We start from the raw sequence: 23,241 nt of genomic DNA on the forward strand, positions 1-23,241 counted from the left end.
TATACTGTATTCTATTCTACTGTATCTTAGTCTATGCCGCTCTGACATTGCTCGTTCATATACTTATATATTCTTAATTCCATTCCTTAGATTTGTGTCTATTAGGTATATGTTAAGAAATTGTTAGATATTACGTGTTAGATATTACTGCACTGTTGGAGCAAGAAACACAAGCATTTCGCTACACCCGCAATAACATCTGCTACAGTGGCTTGCGAAATTATTCACCCCCTTTGGCATTTTTCCTATTTTTTTGCATTTCAACTTGGAATTAAAATGAATTTCGGGGGGGGGGGTTGCATCATTTGATTTACACAACCTACCACTTTGAAGATGCAAAATATTTTTTATTGTGAAACAAACTGAAAGCATGCATAACTACCCCCCCCCCAAGGCAATACTTTGTAGAGCCACCTTTTTCAGCAATTACAGCTGCAAGTCTCTTGTGGTATGTCTCTATAAGCTTGGCACATCTAGCAACTGGGATTTCTGCCCATTCTTCAAGGCAAAATTGCTCCAGCTCCTTCAAGTTGGATGGGTTCCACTGGTGTACAGCAAACTTTAAGTCATACCATCACTAGCACCACAGATTCTCAATTGGATTGAGGTCTGGGCTTTGACTAGGCCATTCCAAGACATTTAAATGTTTCCCCTTAAACCACCCGAGTGTTGCATTAGCAGTATGCTTAGGGTCATTGTCCTGCTGGAAGGTGAACCTCTGTCCCAGTCTCAAATCTCTGGAGGACTGAAACAGGTTTCCCTCTGGAATTTCCCTATGTCTTGCGCCATCCATCATTCCTTCAATTCTGACCAGTTTCCCAGTCCCTACCGATGAAAAACATGGTGTTCTTGGGGTGATGAGAGGTGTTGGGTTTGCGCCAGACAAAGTGTTTTCCTTGATGGTCAAAAAGCTCAATTTTAGCCTCATCTGACCAGACTTCCTTCTTTCATATGTTTTGAGAGTCTCCCACATGCCTTTTGGTGAACACCAAACGTGTTTCTTTTTTTATGCATTGGCACTCTTCCGTAAAGCCCAGCTCTGTGGAGTGTACGGCTTAAAGTGGTCCTATGGACAGATACTCAAATCTCCGCTGTGGAGCTTTGCAGCTCCGTCAGGATTATCTTTGGTCTCTTTGTTGCCTCTCTGATTAATGCCCTTCTTGCCTGGTCCGTGAGTTTTGGTGGGCGGCCCTCTTTTGGCAGGTTAGTTGTGGTGCCATATTCTTTCAATTTTTTTAATAATGGATTTAATGGTGTGCCGTGGGCTGTTCAAAGTTTATGATATTTTTTCCTTTGTTGTTGTTCTGGGATTGATTTGCACTTTTCGCACCAAAGTACGGTCATCTCCAGGAGACAGAACGCGTCTCCTTCCTGAGCGGTATGACGACTGCGTGGTCCCATGGTGTGTATACTTGTGTAATATTGTTTGTACAGATGAACGTGGTACCTTCAGGATTTGGAAATTGCTCCCAAGGATGAACCAGACTTGTGGAGGCCTACAATATTTTTTTCTGAAGTCTTGGCTGATTTCTTTTGATTTTCCTATGATGTCAAGCAAAGAGGCACTGAGTTTGAAGGTAGGCCTTGAAATACATCCACAGGTACACCTCTAAATGAGTCAAACCAGTTTTCCATTTTTTTTAATACATTTTTTAAGCAATTTATTTTTTTATTTCACTTCACCAATTTTGACTATTTTGTGTATGTCCATTAAATAAAATCCAAATAAAAATGAATTTAAATTACAGGGTGTAATGCAACAAAATAGGAAAAACACGAAGGGGAATTAATTATTTTGCAAGCCACTGTAAACATGTGTATGTGACCAATAACATTTGATTTGAAGACACATCTTTTATTTGTATACAGTGGTATCTGTCAAACACAGTGCATTTTAAAGTCACAGTACATAGTGAACAGTAAAAGCAGTCCCAAAGTTTACCAAAAAAGTCCACCATTTAAACAGAGTCATGGTATCACAACTCCTTAGCATTATATTTAAACAAAAAACTGAAATAAAAAGTCACCCATCACATTAGAAGTAACCTAAACATTGCCATTATACCAAGATTACTCATGCATAATAACACAGCAAGAATAAGAAAAAACAATATATAAAAAGTGGGATCCGAAATTGACACCCTTGATAAAGATGAGCAAGAATGACGATAAAATAAATAATTCAAATACTGAACTATATTGTATGCTCCCCAAAAAATCATACCCTCAAGACATAACCTCTGTTATTGGTAGTGGTGAGAGGTTAGCATGTCTTGGTGGTATGATCTTTGAACCTCTGTAACTTTCTCACTCATCATTATTCACGATTCATTCAGGAATATCCATAATCATGGTAGCATCCATATATTTGATTCTTATTTATAATAAAAGTGACAAAATAATTCACAATGCATTATTTAACATCCATTTCTGTTGGGCACAAAATAATCTGAAACACAATCAAAAGGAACTGCAAATGCATCCAAATTTGTAGAGTCACAAGCTTGATGTAGTCATTGCGTGCTAGGAGTATGGGACAAAATACTCAACTTTTAACAACTTTATTTATGAGAATCTTTAAGGGTGTCAATTTTTACCCCTATCTTTTTGAGAGGAAAATATATTACTTGTTAAACAAAAACTCATTCTCTAACCAATTGAATAGTAGAAAATCGAAAATTATACAATTCCCCCAAAAATGTAGCGTACAATATAGCCCAGTATTAGAATTAATTATTGCTCATCTTTATCAAGGGTGTCAATAATTTCAGACCCCACTGTGCATATATATATATATATATATAAGTAGGGGTGTGTGTGTGTGTGTGTGTGTATATATACACTGCTCCAAAAAATAAAGGGAACACTTAAACAACACAATGTAACTCCAAGTCAATCACACTTCTGTGAAATCAAACTGTCCACTTAGGAAGCAGCACTGATTGACAATACATTTCACATGCTGTTGTGCAAATGGAATAGACAACAGGTGGAAATTATAGGCAATTAGCAAGACACCCCCAATAAAGGAGTGGTTCTGCAGGTGGTGACCACAGACCACTTCTCAGTTCCTATGCTTTTGGTCACTTTTGAATCCTAGCGGTGCTTTCACTCTAGTGGTAGCATGAGACGGAGTCTACAACCCACACAAGTGGCTCAGGTAGTGCAGCTCATCCAGGATGGCATCCATCAATGCGAGCTGTGGCAAGAAGGTTTGCTGTGTCTGTCAGCGTAGTGTCCAGAGCATGGAGGCGCTACCAGGAGACAGGCCAGTACATCAGGAGACGTGGAGGAGGCCGTAGGAGGGCAACAACCCAGCAGCAGGACCGCTACATCCGCCTTTGTGCAAGGAGGAGCAGGAGGGGCACTGCCAGAGCCCTGCAAAATGACCTCCAGCAGGCCACAAATGTGCATGTGTCTGCTCAAACGGTCAGAAACAGACTCCATGAGGGTGGTATGAGGGCCCGACGTCCACAGGTGGGGGTTTTGCTTACAGCCCAACACCGTGCAGGGAGTTTGGCATTTGCCACAGAACACCAAGATTGGCACATTCGCCACTGGCGCCCTGTGCTCTTCACAGATGAAAGCAGGTTCACACTGAGCACGTGACAGACGTGACAGAGTCTGGAGACGCCGTGGAGAACGTTCTGCTGCCTGCAACATCCTCCAGCATGACCGGTTTGGCGGTGGGTCAGTCATGGTGTGGGGTGGCATTTCTTTGGGGGGCCGCACAGCCCTCCATGTGCTCGCCAGAGGTAGCCTGACTGCCATTAGGTACCGAGATGAGATCCTCAGACCCCTTGTGAGACCAATTGCTGGTGCGGTTGGCCCTGGGTTCCTCCTAATGCAAGACAATGCTAGACCTCATGTGGCTGGAGTGTGTCAGCAGTTCCTGCAAGAGGAAGGCATTGATGCTATGGACTGGCCCGCCCGTTCCCCAGACCTGAATCCAATTGAGCACATCTGGGACATCATGTCTCGCTCTATCCACCAACGCCACGTTGCACCACAGACTGTCCAGGAGTTGGCGGATGCTTTAGTCCAGGTCTGGGAGGAGATCCCTCAGGAGACCATCCGCCACCTCATCAGGAGCATTCCCAGGCATTGTAGGGAGGTCATACAGGCACGTGGAGGCCACACAGAAAACTGAGCCTCATCTTGACTTGTTTTAAGGACATTACATCAAAGTTGGATCAGCCTGTAGTGTGGTTTTCCACTTTAATTTTGATTGTGACTCCAAATCCAGACCTCGATGGGTTGATAAATTGGATTTCCATTGATTATTTTTGTGTGATTTTGTTGTCAGCACATTCAACTATGTAAAGAAAAAAGTATTTAATAAGATTATTTAATTCATTCAGATCTAGGATGTGTTATTTTAGTGTTCCCTTTATTTTTTTGAGCAGTGTATATACACACACACAGTACCAGTCAAAAGTTTGGACACACCTACTCATTCAAGTGTTTTTCTTTATTTTATATTTTCTACATTGTCTTGAAGGAGTTCCTGCATATGCTGAGCACTCGTTGGCTACTTTTCCTTCACTCTGCGGTCCAACTCACCCCAAACCCTCTCAATTGGGTTGAGGTTGGGTGATTGTGGTGGCCAGGTCATCTGATGCAGCGCTCCATCACTCTCCACTTAGTCATATAGCCCTTACCAGCCTGGAGGTGTGTTGGATCATTGTCCTGTTGAAAAACAAATGATAGTCCCACGAAGCGCAAACCAGATGGTATGGCGTATCGCTGCAGAATGCTGTGGTAGCCCTGCTGGTTAAGTGTGCCTTGAATTCTAAATGAATCACTGACATTGTCACCTGCAAAGCACCCCCACACCACCAGTCCAACCTTTCACCTACTCATTCCACAGTTGACAGTGCATGTCAGAGCAAAACCAAGCAATGAGGTCGAAGAATTGTCCGTAGAGCTCCGAGACAGGATTGTGTCAAGGCACATATCTGGGGAAGGGTACCAAAACATTTCTGCAGCATTGAAGGTCCCCAAGAACACAGTGGCCTCCACCATTCTTAAATGAAAGAATATTAGAACCACCAAGACTCTTCCCAGAGCTGGCTGCCCGGCCAAACTATGCAATTGGGGGAGAAGGGTCTTGGTCAGGGAGGAGACCAAGAACCCGATGGTCACTCTGTAAGAGCTCCAGAGTTCCTCTTTGGAAATGGGAGAACCTTCCAGAAGGACAACCATCTCTGCAGCACTCCACCAATAAGGCCTTTATGGTAGAGTGGCCAGACGGAAGCCACTCTTTAGTAAAAGGCACATGACAGCCCACTTGGAGTTTGCTAAAAGGCACCTAAAGGAATCTGACCACGAGAAACAAGATTCTCTGGTCTGATGAAACCAAGATTGAACTCAGTGACCTGAATGCCAAGCATCACGCCTGGAAAAAACCTGGCACCATTCCTACAGTGAAACATGGTGGTGGCAGCATCATCCTGTGGGGATGTTTTTCAGCAGCATGGACTAGTCAGGATCGAGGGAAAGATGGACGGAACAAAGTACAGAGATATCCTTGATGAAAACCCGCTCCAGAGTGCTCAGGACCTCCGACTGAGGCGACGGTCCACCTTCCAACAGTACAATGACCCTAAGCATACAGCCAAGACAACGCAGAAGTGGCTTCGGGGCAATTCTCTGAATATCCTTGAGTGGCCCAGCTAGAGCCCGGACTTGAACCCAATCAAACATCTCTGGAGAGACCTGAAAATAGCTATGCTGCGACGCTCCCCATCCAACCTCACAGAGCTTGAGAGGATCTGCACAGAAGAATGGGAGAAACTCCCCAGATACAGGTGTGCCAAGCTTGTAGCGTCATACCCAGGAAGACTTGAGGCTGTAATCGCTGCCAAAGGTGCTTCAACAAAGTGCAGAGTAAAGAATCTCAATATTTGTGTAAATGTGATATTTCCGTTTTTTTTTTTTAACTTCTTTGGGATAGGGGGCAGTATTTTCACGGCCGGATAAAAAACGTACCAGATTTAATCTGGTTACTACTCCTGCCCAGAAACTAGAATATGCATATAATTAGTAGATTTGGACAGAAAACACTGTAAAGTTTCTAAAACTGTTTGAATGGTGTCTGTGAGTATAACAGAACTCATATGGCAGGCCAAAACCTGAGAAGATTCCATACAGGAAGTGCCCTGTCTGACAATTTGTTGTCCTTCTGTTGCATCTCTATCAACATTACAGCATCTGTGCTGTAACGTGACACTTTCTAAGGCTTCCATTGGCTCTCTAAAGCCACCAGAAAGTGGAATGGGGTGTCTGCTGTCTCTGGGCAAGGTACAGCAGCAGAGTTTGAAAGTGGTCAGCCTGGGGACAGTGAGACTGAGATGCGCATTCACGAGACTTCTCCATTTTTTTTCTTTCAGCCTTTGAATGAATACAATGTTGCCCGGTTGGAATATTATCGCTATTTTACGAGAAAAATAGCATAAAAAATGATTTTAAACAGCGTTTGACATGATTCTAAGTACGGTAATGGAATATTTTGATTTTTTTTGTCACGAAATGCGCTTGCGCGTTACCCTTTGGATATTGACCTGAATGCACGAACAAAACGGAGCTATTTGAATATAACTATGGATCATTTGTAACCAAAACAACATTTGTTGTTGAAGTAGAAGTCTTGGGAGTGCGTTCTGACGAAGAACAGCAAAGGTAATCCAATTTTTCTAATAGTAATTCTGAGTTTAGGTTGTCCCAAACTTGGTGGGTGTCAAATTAGCTAGCCTGTGATGGCCGAGCTATGTACTCAGAATATTGCAGAATGTGCTTTCGCCGAAAAGCTATTTTAAAATCGGTCATAGCGATTGCATAAAGGAGTTCTGTATCTATAATTATTAAAATAATTGTTATGTATTTTGTGAACGTTTATCATGAGTAATTTAGTAAATTCACCGGAAGTTTTCGGTGGGTATGCTAGTTCTGAACATCACATGCTAATGTAAAAAGCTGGTTTTTGATATAAATATGAACTTGATTGAACAAAACATGCATGTCATCTGATGAAGATCATCAAAGGTTAGTGCTGCATTTAGCTGTGGTTTGGGTTTATGTGACATATATGCTTGCTTGGAAAATGGCTGTTTGATTATTTGTGTCTATGTACTCTCCTAACAATCTAATGTTTTGCTTTCGCTGTAAAGCCTTTTTGAAATCGGACAATGTGGTTAGATTAACGAGAGTCTTATCTTTAAAATGGTGTAAAATAGTTGATTGTTTGAGAAAATTGAATTGTGGTATTTTAGTTGGTTTTGTATTTCGCGCCGTGCGATGCCATTGGCTGTTGGCTAGGGGTTCCGCAGGCGGAACGGGGTTCCGCTAGCGGAACGTCTGTCCTCAATTAATGCATTTGCAAAAATGTGTAAAAACATGTTTTTGCTTTGTCATTGTGGGGTATTGTGTGTACTTTCCAAATGCAATGTGTATATACAGTTGAAGTCAGAAGTTTACATACACTTAGGTTGGAGTAATTAAAACTCGTTCTCAACCACTCCACAAATTTCTTGTTAACGAACTATAGTTTTGGCAAGTCGGTTAGGACATCTACTTTGTGCATGACACAAGTAATTTTTCCAACAGACAGATTATTTCACTTATAATTCACTGTATCACAATTCCAGTGGGTCAGAAGTTTACATACACTAAGTTGACTGTGCCTTTAAACAGCTTGGAAAATTCCCAATAATGATGTCATGGCTTTAGAAGCTTCTGATAGGCTAATTGACATCACTAGAGTCAATTGGAGGTGTACCTGAGGATGTATTTCAAGGCCTACCTTCAAAATCAGTGCCTCTTTGCTTGACATCATAGGAAAATCAAAAGAAATCAGCCAAGGCCTCAGAAAAAGTCTGGTTCATCCTTGGGAGCAATTTCCAAACGCCTGAAGGTACCATGTTCATCTGTACAAACAAAATTACGCAAGTATAAACACCATGGGACCACGCAACCGTCATACCGCTCAGGAAGGAGACGCATTCTGTCTCCTAGAGATGAATGTACTTTGGCGCGAAAAGTGCAAATCAATCCCAGAACAACAGCAAAGGACCTTGTGAAGATGCTGGAGGAAACAGGTACAAAAATATCTATATCCACAGTAAAACGAGTCCTATATCGACATAACCTGAAAGGCTGCTCAGCAAGGAAGAAGCCACTTCTCCGAAACCGCCATAAAAAAGCTTGACTACGGTTTGCAACTGCACATGGGGACAAAGATCATACTTTTTGGAGAAATGTCCTCTGGTCTGATGAAACAAAAATAGAACTGTTTGGCCATAATGACCATCGTTATATTTGGAGGAAAAAGGGGGAGGCTTGCAAGCCGAAGAACACCATCCCAACCATGAAGCACGGGGGTGGCAGCATCATGTTCTGGGGGTGCTTTGCTGCAGGAGGGACTGGTGCACTTCACAGAATAGATGGCATCATGAGGGAGGAAAATTATGGGGATAAATTGAAGCAACATCTCAAGACATCAGTCAGGAAGTTAAAGCTTAGTCGCAAATGGGTCTTCCAAATGGACAATGACCCCAAGCATACTTCCAAAGTTGTTGCAAAATGGCTTAAGGACAACAAAGTCAAAGTATTGGAGTGGCCATCACAAAGCCCTGACTTCAAGCCTATAGAAAATGTGTGGGCAGAACGGAAAAAGCGTATGTGAGCAAGGAGGCCTACAAACCTGGCTCAGTTACACCAGCTCTGTCAGGAGGAATGGGCCAAAATTCACCCAACTTATTGTGGGAAGCTTGTAGAAGGCTACCTGAAACGGTTGACCCAAGTTAAACAATTTAAAGGCAATGCTACCAAATACTAATTGAATGTATGTAAACTTCTGACCCACTGGGAATGTGATGAAAGAAATAAAATCTGAAATAAATCATTCTCTCTACTATTATTCTGACATTTCACATTCTTAAAATAAAGTGGTCATCCTAACTGACCTAAGACAGGGAATTTTTACTCGGATTAAATGTCAGGAATTGTGAAAAACTGAGTTTAAATGTATTTGGCTAAGGTGTATGTAAACTTCCGACTTCAACTGTGTGTATATATATACTGTACCAGTCAAAAGTTCGGACACATCTAATCATTCAAGGGTTTTGCTTTATTTTTTGTATTTTCTACATTGTATAATAATAGTGAGGACATCAAATCTAAATAACACATGGAATCATGTAGTAACCAAAGAAGTGTTAAACAAATAAAAATATATTTAATATTTTAGATTCTTCAATGTAGCCACCCTTTACCTTTGACAACTTTGCATGGTCTTGGCATTCTCTCAACCAGCTTCACCTGGAATGCTTTTACAACAGTCTTCAAGAAGTTCCCACATATGCTGAGCACTTGTTGTTGGTGTGCCTTGAATTCTAAATGAATCACTGACAGTGTTACCAGCAAAGCACCCACAAACCATCACACCTCCTCCGCCATGCTTCACGGTGGGAACCACACATGCTGAGATCATCCGTTCACCTACTCTGCATCTCACAAAGACAGCGGTTGGAACTAAAAATAAAAGATTTGTACTCATCAGACCAAAAGACAGATTTCCACCGGTTTAAAGTCCATTGCTCATGTTTTTTGGCCCAAGCAAGTCTCTTCTTCTTATTGGTGTCCTTTAGTAGTCATTTCTTTGCAGCAATTCGACCATGAATGCCTGATTCACGCAGTCTCCTCTGAACAGTTGATGTTGAGATGTATCTGTTACTGGAACTCTGTGAAGCATTTATTTGGGCTGCAATTTCTGAGGCTGGTAACTTTAATGAACTTATACTCTGCAGCAGAGGTAACTCAGGGTCTTCCTTTCCTGTGGCGGTCCTCATGAGAGCCAGTTTTATCATAGTGCTTGTTTGTTTTTGCGATTGCACTTGAAGAAACACTCAAAGTTCTTGAAATTGTCCATATTGTCTGACCTCCATGTCTTAAAGTATTGATGGACTGTCGTTTCTCTTTGCTTATTTGAGCTGTTCTTGCCATAATATGGACTTGGTCTTTTACCAAATAGGGCTATCTTCTGTATACAACCTCTACCTTGTCACAACACAACTGACTGGCTCAAACGCATTAAGAAGGAAAGCAATTCCACAAATGATTTTTTTTTAATTCACACCTGTTAATTGAAATGCATTCCAGGTGACTACCTCATGAAGCTGGTTGAGAGAATGCCAAGAGTGTGCAAAGCTGTCATCAAGGCAAAGGGTGGCTGCTTTGAAGAATCTAAAATATATTTCGTCTTGTTTAACACTTTTTGGTTACTATATGACTTTTTTTATTTCATTGTTTTGACGTCTTCACTATTATTCTGCAATGTAGAAAATAGTCAAAATAAAGAAAAAACTAACTTTTGACTGGTACTGTATATATAACAAATATTCTACTTGTATTTTGAAAATTTACCACTGACCAGATTGATCATTCATCATCAACAGAAGATACTGTGAAACGGCTGGGAGGTGCAACATCGGTGTTTGGGGGTGAGTTAGGAGGAGAGGGGCTTTTCAGTGTCAGCGACTCCCCAGGTCCAACAAGCTCTATCACGTTCTCCTTCTTCGACAGCCAGAAGGCTGGGTAGAGGGGCTCCAGAAAGTCAGCCTTGTATTTGTGAATGAGGGTCATGCCGACAGCATCATCCACCCCATAGAAGGCCAGTAGGCCACAGCTGAATTCCACATAGACCCCAATACGTGTGAACTTCTCCACTTTCAGAGGCGTCTCCACATCACTGTGCCAGGCAGAGAAGCTGCGGCCATTCCATTGTAGACACCATGAGAAGTCATTGCCGGTAATGCAGCTGTTGTTCTTTGGGCCCTTGCGATCGATGCTCTTGTAGGTGAGTCCGACGTGCGTGCCCTCACCGCTCATGTCCACCTCGAAGTAGTGTCGACCGACATAGAAGCTCTCTGTGGCCAGTACCTGGCGCCAGTTCTCAAAGCGCTCAGGGACATTGGGGTACGGGTGTTGCCAGGGTGTGGTGTTGGTCACCTTCCTGTTTTCCTCAGTCAGACGCAGGAACTTATGGGCCGTGTCTGCGTCAAAACTCACAGGCGCGGCATCTGCACAGCGTGAGAGAGATTAACAACAACATAACAGTAATGAGAGATAATAGCAAAACAGGATCAACAACTTAGGCAAGGCTAACTTTACACATCCAAAACAACAATACTGCAATAATATATGAGCGTTCAAGTGATTTGAAGCATTGTTTTGCTTCTGTAAGGACCTGAATGTAATAGAAGAGACTTACACTTTAGGAAGTCATCCCGCGTCTTTGGGTCTGGCACAGTCATGTTCTGTTTGGCTGCGATTATTTCATGGACTGTGGTTTTTATCCCCATCTTGTCTGAAGAGTAGAGAGAGAGAGAAAAATAACATGTTTTATTGTAAATAATCACATGGCCAACCTTCACTTTTTAACTCCCAGGCATGAATTTTCCATTTGAATGTAGCAATTTGTTCTGCAAGGACAAACATGACATTGTGCAAGAAAAAACACATTGCTACATAGTCACTGTAATACTAATCTCTTTCAGGCAACATTTTTTGTCCTTATGATGTCTCAAATGTGGTGACTCACACAGCTCACAGATGGGCTTCACTCTAGTGACTTCTGAGACTTCATTCTACCTGTTGTTACCAGAGCACTACATCTACTGTATGACACACTGTCTGAAGGATTCCTCAGGTCTGCAGAGAAGTATGAACACATATGATCTCCCTGGCTATCTGGAGCACAAAGCTGAAGTGTTATTCTTCCTCTTGTAACACAGTCACTTCCTGTTTACTTACTCCTTTCTGTATGACCAGGATGAGGGATGCTGTGGTGTGTTGACCACAGGAGGTTGGTGGTACCTTAATTGGGGAGAACGTGCTCGTAGTAATGACTGGAGCAGAATCAGTGGAATAGTAGCAAATACATCAAACACATGGTTTCCAGGTTTTTGATGCCATTCCATTCGCTCAGTTCTGGACATTATTATGAGCCGTTCTCCCCTCAGCAGCCTCCTGTGGTGCTGACCCTTCCCAGCAAACAATCATAGATCGGGACTTGCTGAGGCTTGCCACCAGCTGCTATGGCAGTTTTTTCCTTTGCTCACCAAACGGTGACTGCACTCACCATTTTTGCAGGTTTCTTTGAGTGTCTCTATGTAATTGGACAGCTGCTTCTCACACAGCTCCTGTGTGGAGGTAACAATCACTCTGCTGAAGGAGTTGAGCCGGTCCATGAGGCCGATGTAGACCCCAGGTAGGGTAATGTCAGGGCTGTCCTTCTTCCACTCAGAGTACTCCTGTAAAACACACACACACAGCTTCGTTCACTATTTTGTACCTTGTTGGCACTTAATGATGAACTGTCATTAATGTCGCCCTGTCCATGGGATGTACTTGTACATCAAGCTGTCTTGCACTACAGAAAGAGGAGATAGGCGCCTGCCCCTATGGGCCATTCTGGGTTGTCCAATGCTTACTTATTTACTTAACGTTAATGGCAGCCTTGAAAACAGAATGATGAAGCATGGCTTGCGTACAACTTTAGGTTAGTTCTACCTTAGTCATGCTTCATGATAAAGCTAATAAGTAAGATAGCAGCGCTTACGCAGCACATACAATAGTTCAAGTTTGTGAATGACTACTGAGTCATTTGGCATTGTCAACACAACAATCTCAGAATCCACCAGACCAGAGAAAACCATCTTACCTGTAGGAAGTCCACCTGAGTCATGTTCCATGATTAAAGTGAATACGTATGATAGCAGCGCTATGGCTTGAGTTAAGGTTAATGAATAACACTGCTGAGTCACAGCACTCCATCACTACATCACCACAACCTTCTCAGTGTTCATGATTAACCCCCAAAGAGCTCTTGGCCCCTGCAAGTAATTGTATGTGCAGCCACTACTTCAAAGCTAACCACCATGAGAACCATGAATGAGTGAATAACACTACCGACTCCCTTGGCACCACCTCCATGTCAGTATCCATCATAAACCATCATAAATCACCAGGCCATGTGAGAACCACCTTACTTGTAGGAAGTCCACGTGGTTCTTGTTCTTCGAGAGCTTTTTTAACTGCTCTTGTGTCTTCTTCAGCTCAGTACACTTCTGCTCCAGGTGTACCTTGATCCCCTCGGTCTGTCTGAGAGCCTGCTTCTCCTCTCCCTCCAGGATCTCCGTCACCTTTAAGTTTAGGTTCAGGTTTAGGTTTATTTGAAAATCTTGGTTTATATGAAAAAACATATATAATATGACATCATATTTTATGTATTTTTTTAAAAGCAGGTAAAAAGAATAGATCAGCCTTCATATACGCACATTGCATACAACATATAGGCATATCACTTAATCAATATATAGGGTTACCTCTCTCTTGGCCTGCTCCACCGCAGCCTGCAGCTCCATAAACTGGCTGTCAATCACCTCACGGACCTCCGTCACTGAATTCTAGATGGGGAGATGCCAAAGGTGTTTTCGGGTCAGTTTCACAATTGCGTATGTATTATCAGGTATATGGACATAGGGGATAAGGTTATGGCTGATTAGTGTTAGATAGATAGAGATAATAGATTCAATCATAGCCGCGGGAAGTAGGGGTACTGAGGGTGCTGCAGCACCCCCTGAAAAATCGGAATAATATATATATATATAGTACCAATCAAAGTTTGGACACACCTACTCCTTCAAGGGTTTTTCTTTATTTGTATTACTTTCTATGTTGTAGAATATTAGTGAAGACATCAAAACTATGAAATAACACATATGGAATCAAGTAGTAACCAAACAAGTGTTAAACAAATCAAAATATATTTTAGACTTTAGATTCTTCAAAGTAGCCACCCTTTGCCTTGATGAGAGCTTTAAATACTCTTCAAATTCTCTCAACCAGCTTCACCTGGAATGCTTTCCCAACAGTCTTGAAGGAGTTCACGCATGGCTGAGCACTTGTTGGCTGGTTTTCCTTCACTCTGCGGTCCAACTCATCCCAAACCATCTGAGTTGGGTTGAGGTCAGGTGATTGTGGAGGCCAGGTCATCTAATGCAGCACTCCATCACTCTCCATCTTGGTCAAATAGCCATTACACAGCCTGGAGGTGTGTTGGGTCATTGTCCTGTTAAAAAATAAATGATAGTCCCACTAAGCTCAAACCAGATGGGATGGCGTATCAACAGTGTCACCAGCAAAGCACCCCACACCATCACACCTCCTCCTTCATGCTTCACGGTGGGAACCGGTGAATGTCCATTGCTCGTGTTTCTTGGTCAAAGCAAGTCTCTTCTTCTTATTGCTGTCCTTTTAGTAGTGGTTTCTTTGCAGAAATTTGACCATGAAGGCCTGATTGACGCAGTCTTCTCTGAACAGATGATGTTGAGATGTGTCTGTTACTTGAACACTGTGAAGCATTTATTTGGGCTGCAATACGAGGTGCAGTTAACTCTAATAAACGTATCCTCTGCAGCAGAGGTAATTCTGGGTCTTCCTTTCCTGTGGCAGTCCTCATGAAAGCCAGATCCAGTTGCATTTGCAAAGTATTTCAAGAAACTGGAAAACATATATCAGTTGCATTTGCAAAGTATTTCAAGAAACTGGAAAACATATATCAAGCAAGTATTTTTATTTTCCACAAGTATTATCAGATTAACTGTTTATTACAGATAATTATCAGACTCAAGTTCCAAATGCTGGTAAACACTCAAATACAATTAGTTCAAATGTTTCATAAACGTGGTGCACTGGGCCTTCAATAGTCCTGTATTAGCGGACCAGTATAGACATCTTGAGCGTGGGCAAACATTTTTTTCTAGCAGCACCCCCACCCTCAAACTACTTCCCACGGCTATGGATTCAATTGGCTTTGTCCTTTCTTGTCATTCTATGCTTCAGGTACGTATGTACTGTCTGCTTACACAATCAATCCCTGGGGACAAGGAATGCTTCACTGCATGACTTGAGTTTCAAGTTTTATTACCGTAATTTCTGGACTATAAGCCGCAACTTTTTTCCCACGCTTTGAACCTCACGGCTTAAACAATGACGCGGCTAATATATGGATTTTTCCCGCTTTCAATTAAAAAAAAAATTTTTAAAACACATTCTGTGACGTGCTCAGTTTTTTGCCGGCATGAAGCTTTCATTAGACCAATGAAATTGCCGAACGGCTTAAGGTCAAACAACTTTTTTGTTTACTGTTTAGATTAAATCGAGCGCTCTCAAACTTCCCATCATTCTGATTACGGTAGTCATTTTGTCACCCTCATCATGGCAAAGACACGGAGAAATGCATATGATGCAGCTTTCAAGTTGAAGGCGATTGATCAGGCTGTTGGAAAAGGAAATAGAGCTGCTGCACGGGAGCTTCCCCTCACAGCTTGCCTACGGATATGTGAGGGGAACGGCACCTCCGTACCTTCAGGCTCTGATCAGTCCCTACACCCAAAGAAGGGCACTGCGTTCATCCACCTCTGGCCTGCTCGCCTCCCTACCTCTGCGGAAGCACAGTTCCTGCTCAGCCCAATCAAAACTGTTCGCTGCTCTGGCACCCCAATGGTGGAACAAGCTCCCTCACAACGCCAGGACAGCGGAGTCAATCACCACCTTCCGGAGACACCTGAAACCCCACCTCTTTAAGGAATACCTGGGATAGGATTAAGTAATCCTTCTAGATACGTATGGTATACATCGTCCAATGAAAGGTTTACTTGCAGGTTCCTTCTGGCCAATGCAACAACAATGAGAAATAAAGATAAGAACACGAACATAAAGTCAATGGCTCAGTAGAATATAATAAATATTTTAGCATAACTATAATACAGGAAGGCACAATTTATAGTCCAATATTTACACTTGTATTGGGTAAGGGGGGAATGGCGGGCTGTGTATAAACTGAGCAGTATAATGAGAGTCTGGTAGCAGCAGTTGTGATGTGTGTGTAGAATGAATGTGTGTGTGTGTGTGTGTGTGTGTGTGTGTGTGTGTGTGTGTGTGTGTGTGTGTGTGTGTGTGGTTTTGTGCATAAGTGGGTGCATGTCTGCTAAGGTGTGGAGAATCAGAGAAGGTGGTCAGTCCAGTTCAAGAGTCTGATGGCTTGTAGATAGAAACTGTCTGAGCATGTTGGTATCAGACCTGATGCTCCGTACCGTCTGCCCGACAGTAAGGGAGAGAACAGTCCTCAGAGACTGTTTTGAGTAGATGTCCTGGATGGGTGGGACCACAGTCCCAGTGATGTACTGGGCAATCTTCACCCCCCACTGGAGGGCCTTGCGGTCATGGACAGAGCAATTCCCGTACGATGCAACCGATCAGGACGCTCTCGATGGTGCTGAGGTAGTATTTGGAGAGGACACAGGGCGGCTTACCAAATTTCTTCAGCCACCTTAGGAAGTAGAGACTCTGTTTCACCCTCTTGACAAGAGTGGTGGTGTTGGTCCATGACAAGTCCTCAGTGATGTGGACACAGAGGAACTGTGACTCTCTCTACTGCAGTCCCATTGATGTTGATCGGGGCATGTTCCCTCCTCTGCTTCCTGAAGTCAACAATCAACTCCTTTGTTTTGCTGATGTTGAGGGAGAGGTTGATGTCATGACACCACAATGCCAGTTCACTTACCTCCTCCCTATACAGTAGTCTGACTCTTCATTGTTGGTTATCAGGCCTACAACCTTGGTGTCATCAGCAAACTTGATGATGGAGTTGGTGTCGTGCAAAGCCATGCAGTCGTGGGTGAACAGGGAGTACAGCAGAGGACTGAGGACACACCCCTGGGGGCCCCTGTGTTAAGAGTCAATGTGGAGGAGGTGTTGTTGCCAATCCTTACAGCCTGTGGTCTGCCCGTCAGGAAGTCCAGGATCCAGTTGCAGAGGGTGGTGTCCAGACTCAGAGCTCTGCGCTTGGTGTCGAGGTTGGAGGGAACAGTGTTGAATTCTGAACTGTAGTCAATGAACAGCATTCTGACATAGGTATTCCTCTTGTCCAGATCTGTTCTGGTTGTGTGAATAGCGATGGAAATGGCATCGTCCGTGAATCTGTTGGAGTGGTAGGCAAATTGGAGTGGGTCCAGTGTACCTAGCTTGCTGGCCTTGATGTGGGCCACACAAACCAGTAGATTCCATTTACCACACCTGGGTAAACCTGTTGGGGTGGGTGGATCCTATAACTGGGGACTTATAGATCAGAGGTTTCAGTAGTGTTTACTGCCTGTGAAGACAGCCTGTGAGAAATTGTGACATGCCTCTGTTTTTGTGTCACTGTCTGTGTGGGTTACCTGGAATCCGCAAACACGTTGATGAAGCAATGCTACATAGCACTTTGTTGACAAGACAACAGTCAACAGACACATCTATCAGCAGGATTGTCAGGGGTTGTCATAGCCTTAGCCTTTGACATCATCCTTTAAACAGGTAACAAGGACACTGCAGCATACTGTACCTCAAAGGAAACAGTGTTGAGTTGGAGTTGGTTGATGGCATTCTCTGCTGCCGCCACTGTCTTCACCATCTCTGTTTGTTTATCTTGTAGTTCCCTCTGGCAGGAAAAGGGAGAGGAAGACAAAGAGAGGAAAATTCAGTGACTGCACACACAGCCACAGCAGTGTTATCACACTGCAAATATGTCCAATTGTTATGTGACTCTTATCAGCACCTCACAATCCTTTCAAGTTGCACCCACCACTCAACGTTATACGATCTGTTTATCATGTTATGTAAATAAGTGACAAGAGAAATTATGAAGAACGACAACAGCTTTTAATTTCATCTGGTTTCTTTATTTACTTTCAACATCAGAAAACATTCCAAAATGTGTCATTCAAGAGTGTTTACTCATTAGAAGAAGAAGAAAATGTAAAAAATGATGAAATATACTTTGTGATGATACTGAAGATTATACCATGGGCCTCAGACTCGGAGGCCTAACACAGCTTAATATGACTTACTGTGTTTGACCTCTGAGACGCAGAGGCCTATAGTCTGCCCTGTAGATAATCTTGGCATTCTGCAATGAATAAACTGCAGACAGGGTATAGGCCAGGATCATCCAACAAGCAAACAGGCTGTTCTGGTCTTGCATCTTCTAGTGACCTATTGAAAAGAGTACAATAATGATATACCAAATTAAGATGTGTGATATACGCCTTTTGTTTTGATGACAAAACAAAAGTAACCTACACACCTGTGGAAGTTTGTTGCTTTCAGGGTCCAGCCCCAGCTGACAGGTTGAATACCATGTGCCTTTGTTGTTGTTTTTTAAGGGATAATGGGCTGGGCTCTAGATGATTCTAACAGGCAATCGGGGCTTTATGTAAATATATAAACATTTGTATCTCCGCCCACACAGTCGGGCTGAGCATTTCAGTGGCTCAAGACAGCTCAGGGAAATATATGATCTTTTAAAAATATTGTGATTTATTAGACAAAATTGATGATTTTAAAATGAAATTAAAAAGACTGCATGGAGGCAGTTTAATAAAAAAGAAGAAAAAAGTTTAATGAAAAAAGTTTAATAGCTTTGTTGCTCTATTTGTGCTAGTAGTTATTGTATTGTGTACAGTCTATTCATTACCTCTGTTTCTGTCCATTACAAAACCACCACCATTCTACATCCCCATGCATCCTTTCATGTGTGAATAAAGATTCCCTGACCAACAAAACATGTCAAGCCAGGTCTCTCTCTCTCATGTGTGTGACTTCAATGTTGCATTTTGTCATTCTAGCATGGTGCCAGATCTGATTGTGCTGTCTTGCCAACAACCTATGGTCCTTGTCAAGGATGGAGTTAGCAAAACAGCACAAACAGATCTGGGACCAGGTTACTCAACATCTGCACTTGTGTCTTTCCCTCTCCCTTCCCCTCAGTAGATTCCTGTTCAAGTCGGAACATGCTCTCATTGCTCTGAAAAGACCCATATCTTGTTCTAAAGACAGGAACAGCAAAGCCACTCGACCTCTTTGGCCTTAAACTATTTGTAGATGATGTGTGGATTAGAATTATGTCAAAGACAGGGCCATTGTTCAGTCCAGAATGTCGACACCTCCTCCTGAAGGGAATTCTATTGTCCTACATTATCTCATAATTTGGCACAGAGACGCATATCTCACGTCACAAAACATTACTTACAGATATTCACCTGTTGTGTCTTGTTATGTTGCGAGACAACAGTTAGAACCCTTGAAGGGAAAGTCCAAAATCATGTGTCTCAAATGCTACCGAAATATCTTTTTTTGATGTTCCCTGAGCCAGCATTAAACAGTAACTCAACAAAGATAATCAGATACATCTAGATAAATGGCACAAACTGTTGTAGAATGTTATGGGTCAGCACAGACAGAAGTCTCTGCCTCCTGTTCAATCCCACCCTTATTCCATTGAGTTATGTAATTCCTCAAAAGAGGTATTTGCTCAGGATGACACAAGAAGAACATGAGGAATGAGCTGTAGATGAAGAGGAGCTTTCCCTTCTCAGTCATACTTTGAGTTTAGTTCGGAATATGAGCTTATTGCAGCTACATTGCATGTAAATTACCAAGGATTCAGCTAGTAATTGAGTTGTTGCGTGACTATTGTCAAATATTGACTTTTTGGATTTTCATACATTCCTTTGTTTACTTAAGGAATGGCATTATTCCAAGTTTTGCAACAACTCACTGTGCAAATAACAGGTGTGAGCTACACTGTAAAGCCCAATGTGTTGTCATTACTCAAAACCTTTGAGGAAATCCATTGCACTTACTATGCATTATCTGAGTACAGTTAATTAAAGTGATTTTGTATTTTTACTCAAACCCATAGAGTAACTGTTTTGAGTTGAATTTTTGATTAACGCACCCACTTGCAGGTAGGGTTGCAAAATTCCCAGGTTTTCCAGATATCCTGGTTGGAAATTTGCTGGAAAAGGAAGCAGAAAATATTGGAATTTTGTGAAAGTCACTGGAATTTTGCAACCCTACTTCCATGCCTGATGTGGCCTGAGGTATGAACTGCACTTATAACTAAAGGTACAAAGGATGACCTTACAGGGTACCACTACAGGGATGACCAACCAGTGCTCCCGCAAATTGGCTAACCGGGCTATCTGCATTGTGTCCCGCCACCCACCACTCGCTGTTCATCATATATGCATAGTCACTTTAACCATATCTACATGTGCATACTACCTCAATCAGCCTGACTAACTGGTGTCTGTATGTAGCCTCGCTACTTTTATAGCCTCGCTACTGTATATAGCCTGTCTTTTTACTGTTGTTTTATTTCTTTACCTACCTATTGTTCACCTAATACCTTTTTTGCACTATTGGTTAGAGTCTGTAAGTAAGCATTTCACTGTAAGGTCTTCACCTGTTGTATTCGGCGCACGTAACAAATAAACTTTGATTTGAAGTGTTTGTACCCCTTTAGGAACAAATCTAAACCTTTTTGTCTGCGAGTGTAATATAATGGCCTGAAACACATGGTTTACAGGCCACATCAGGCCTGCAAGTCACATTATGCTGGCTTGTAAGGTGATGTGTAATTCCTATTGGAATCCAGCCTTTGTGGTGAAATTGTCTGATGTGGCTTGTAAACCAGGAGTTTCAGGCCGCAGTGTTAGGGTAAAACTAGGCCCTCAAAATAAGGCAATATGAAATATGTATCCTATTGACTTAAATATATACATTTTAATGATAATATATATTTGCTTTGGATCTCACTTGGTGAAGGCTATAGGACAAAAAATGTATGAATGCAACAACCATGTCTCTGTCATTAATCAATACAGCCATGGGTGGTAACTCTACAATCCACTCGAAAGGCAAGACAACCTGGGAAATATACAATGAAGGCTTTACACTAAGCAATGTTTTAATTTAATTCTGAAAAGTGTAGACCCGTATAGACATTAGAACAGTGTTATATTTAACACTCAGTGTTGATGTAACACTGGATAATTTGCTGTGTTGTACCAGCAGGGGTTGAAGCTCTCTCTGTGACAGAATGCACTAAGAATGTCAGTCAACATATTATTTCGGTCAGATTTTCCATTCTGTTTTCTTGATTTGCTGTCTCCTTGTGTTAGCTTGTGATGTTGCGTGTTGTTTTTGTTTCAGTCCTAAACTGTATATGTTAGTCCAGAGTTTCCAGAATGTACTACTGTACTGTAACTTAGACAATAATCACACAGTGATATAGGACAACCTTTATATGGGAATATCCCTGTAATTGAATTAAAAGTAATCCTGTCTTCATTGCAGTCGATATGAAAAGTCAACTTCATTAAAAAGGCAATGTGTCCTTACAGTGACTGTAGACTGAGACCAAAATGACAGAGTTGGACTCCATCCATCTCCCTGTCCTGGCTGACAGAAGTGCTAACATAACCCCCACTGTTAAGACCTACAACCAGTCAGACACTACTATATATAGACTAGCTGTTGTCAAATGTGTGAAGGCTCTAGTTGATACAAGTTCATTATTACTTTAAATAAGAGCAGCTGCCTTTGATGCAAGCCAAATTCATTATGGCATAAGACTTGGGTAAGATAATGCGGACTGAAGAAGGACATCTTCTTTATATACCATGGACAAATTATGAAGTTTGCCATATTATCATTAAGGATACTAATACAAGCTCAGTGCAGGCTACCATGACAATAGCCAATTTATTACTACACGTGCTCATGCTGGTGAAATGTTCCTGGATGTTTTAGACTTCCACACCTGTTGTAAGGCTTTGGATGAGTTTGTGAACAAAACATCCTGTTTAGAGAGAAGTGAGTTTTTATTCCACTCTAAACTGAGAATAAGAGAGAGGGTGAAAGTATGCATGCAGAAGAGAAAGTGCAATACCTCTATGGTTCTGCGCGCCTCTAACACAGGAACAGTGTTATGTTCCCTATGGTCTTCCGCCACACAGTCCTGACAGACACACACAGCATCAGAACAGCAAAACATCTCCAGGGGCCATTTGTGAATCTCACAGGTCTGTCTCTCGATGTCCCTCAGCGGCTCCACCAGACGGTGGTTCTGGAACTTGGGGTTCTCCAGGTGGGGCCTGAGGTGGGCCTCGCAGTAGGACACAAGGCAGGTGTGGCATGACTTTAGGGCCATGCACGGACTCGTCTCAATACACGAGTCACACGCAACATCATCGAGCCCCAACGACTCTACTTTCACCTCTTCCTTGACCTCTTCTTCGTTTGCCTTCTCTTCCTTTGCGTTCTCTTCTTTTAATTTCTCGTTCACCCCATCCTTTTTCACTTCCTCTGCAGGCTGTGGAGGGTCACTCTCTTTCTCTTTCCTTTTCTCTTCCTCTGTTTTTTTAGGGTCCTCTGCTTCCTTCAGGTCTTCCTGTATCATTGTTTCCTCTGCGGTCTTTGAATCCTGGGCTTCTATGTCCTTTTCATATTTTTCTTTGATTTTGATCACCGGTGGAGACTCGGCCACCATTCCATTCAACGTTCCATTCTGTTCCACATGTGCAGTTTCAGGCTTGCCAGAGCTCTGTAGACACTGGGTACAGCCTTTACCTTTCTTCCCCAAGCAGGAGGCACAGACTGAGTGGCCACAGGTATCGGGCTTATCCTTATTGAGAGCACTGGAACACACAGTGCAGCAGAGTTTCGGGTCTGGTTTGGATTTTGACTCGGTTTCTGTGTCTGCCATGTCTCTCTCTCTCTACAGTAGTTTCCTCAGCTCTCTTACTCTCTCTCAGACGAACTTCCTCAGCCGCTCCTGTTCCGTTCTGCATCTGCCTCTGGCTAACCCGAGTTAGTTTCTCCTGGATCCCTCTGGAGTCTCCCAAGCCACACCTCAACTATGTGAATTCTATAGTAAGTAGGATAGTATTCTATAGTAAACTGAAGTCTTTTTTTCATGTGGGAGCCCTCCCCTTTTACTTCCTTGTGTGTCAGATCCCAGAGAAAAAGAAGCAACATGGGTGGAACTCATGTTACAGATTGGACACAGAGGTGTAGTACTGCTCTCGTCTATGTGTAATGTTTTTAATGCTGGAGTTGATCATGACTTGATAATTGACGATAACACTATAAGATGATTATACAAAGGTGTCTATCAAGCCTTTAATTATTCATTCATTCCCCATATTTTCTGATAAGAAAAACTAGGGTATCCTACAAGAGGAATAGGCTTGTCCTTCATATTTTCAAGCGGTTGGTCAATTTCAAAATTCCGAAATGCAGGGAAGTTCAATTCAAAGGCAAGTATTGATTGAATCTTTGAGATTTAATAGA

The 23,241-nt window shown here is 42.4% G+C and overlaps 1 protein-coding gene across 1 annotated transcript; it reads right to left on the reverse strand.

Moving 5' to 3' along the window:
• Positions 1-1,834: 1,834 nt before the first annotated feature.
• Positions 1,835-22,846, reverse strand: LOC106611867 (tripartite motif-containing protein 16). Its single transcript, XM_014212487.3, has 7 exons — positions 21,839-22,846; positions 17,447-17,542; positions 13,386-13,466; positions 13,050-13,202; positions 12,140-12,311; positions 11,270-11,365; positions 1,835-11,078 (listed from the first exon to the last, which is right to left on the reverse strand). Exons 1-7 carry the CDS (start codon positions 22,652-22,654, stop codon positions 10,438-10,440), a joined length of 2,055 nt encoding a protein of 684 aa, XP_014067962.1. The 5' UTR covers positions 22,655-22,846; the 3' UTR covers positions 1,835-10,437.
• Between the last annotated feature and the right edge of the window lie 395 nt (positions 22,847-23,241).

This window comes from Salmo salar, chromosome 01 (assembly GCF_965601325.2).
Source record: "Salmo salar chromosome 01, fSalSal1, whole genome shotgun sequence".
Lineage (NCBI taxonomy): Eukaryota > Metazoa > Chordata > Actinopteri > Salmoniformes > Salmonidae > Salmo > Salmo salar.

Coding starts and splice junctions, on each gene's coding strand:
- LOC106611867 (XM_014212487.3), bottom strand. CDS start 22,654: ATGGCAGACACAGAAACCGAGTCAAAATCCAAACCAGACCCGAAACTC. Junction 12,312..13,049: donor ACCACGTGGACTTCCTACAA/GTAAGGTGGTTC, acceptor TGTGTTTTACAG/GAGTACTCTGAGTGGAAGAA. Junction 11,366..12,139: donor CAAAGAAACCTGCAAAAATG/GTGAGTGCAGTC, acceptor TCTACTCTTCAG/ACAAGATGGGGATAAAAACC.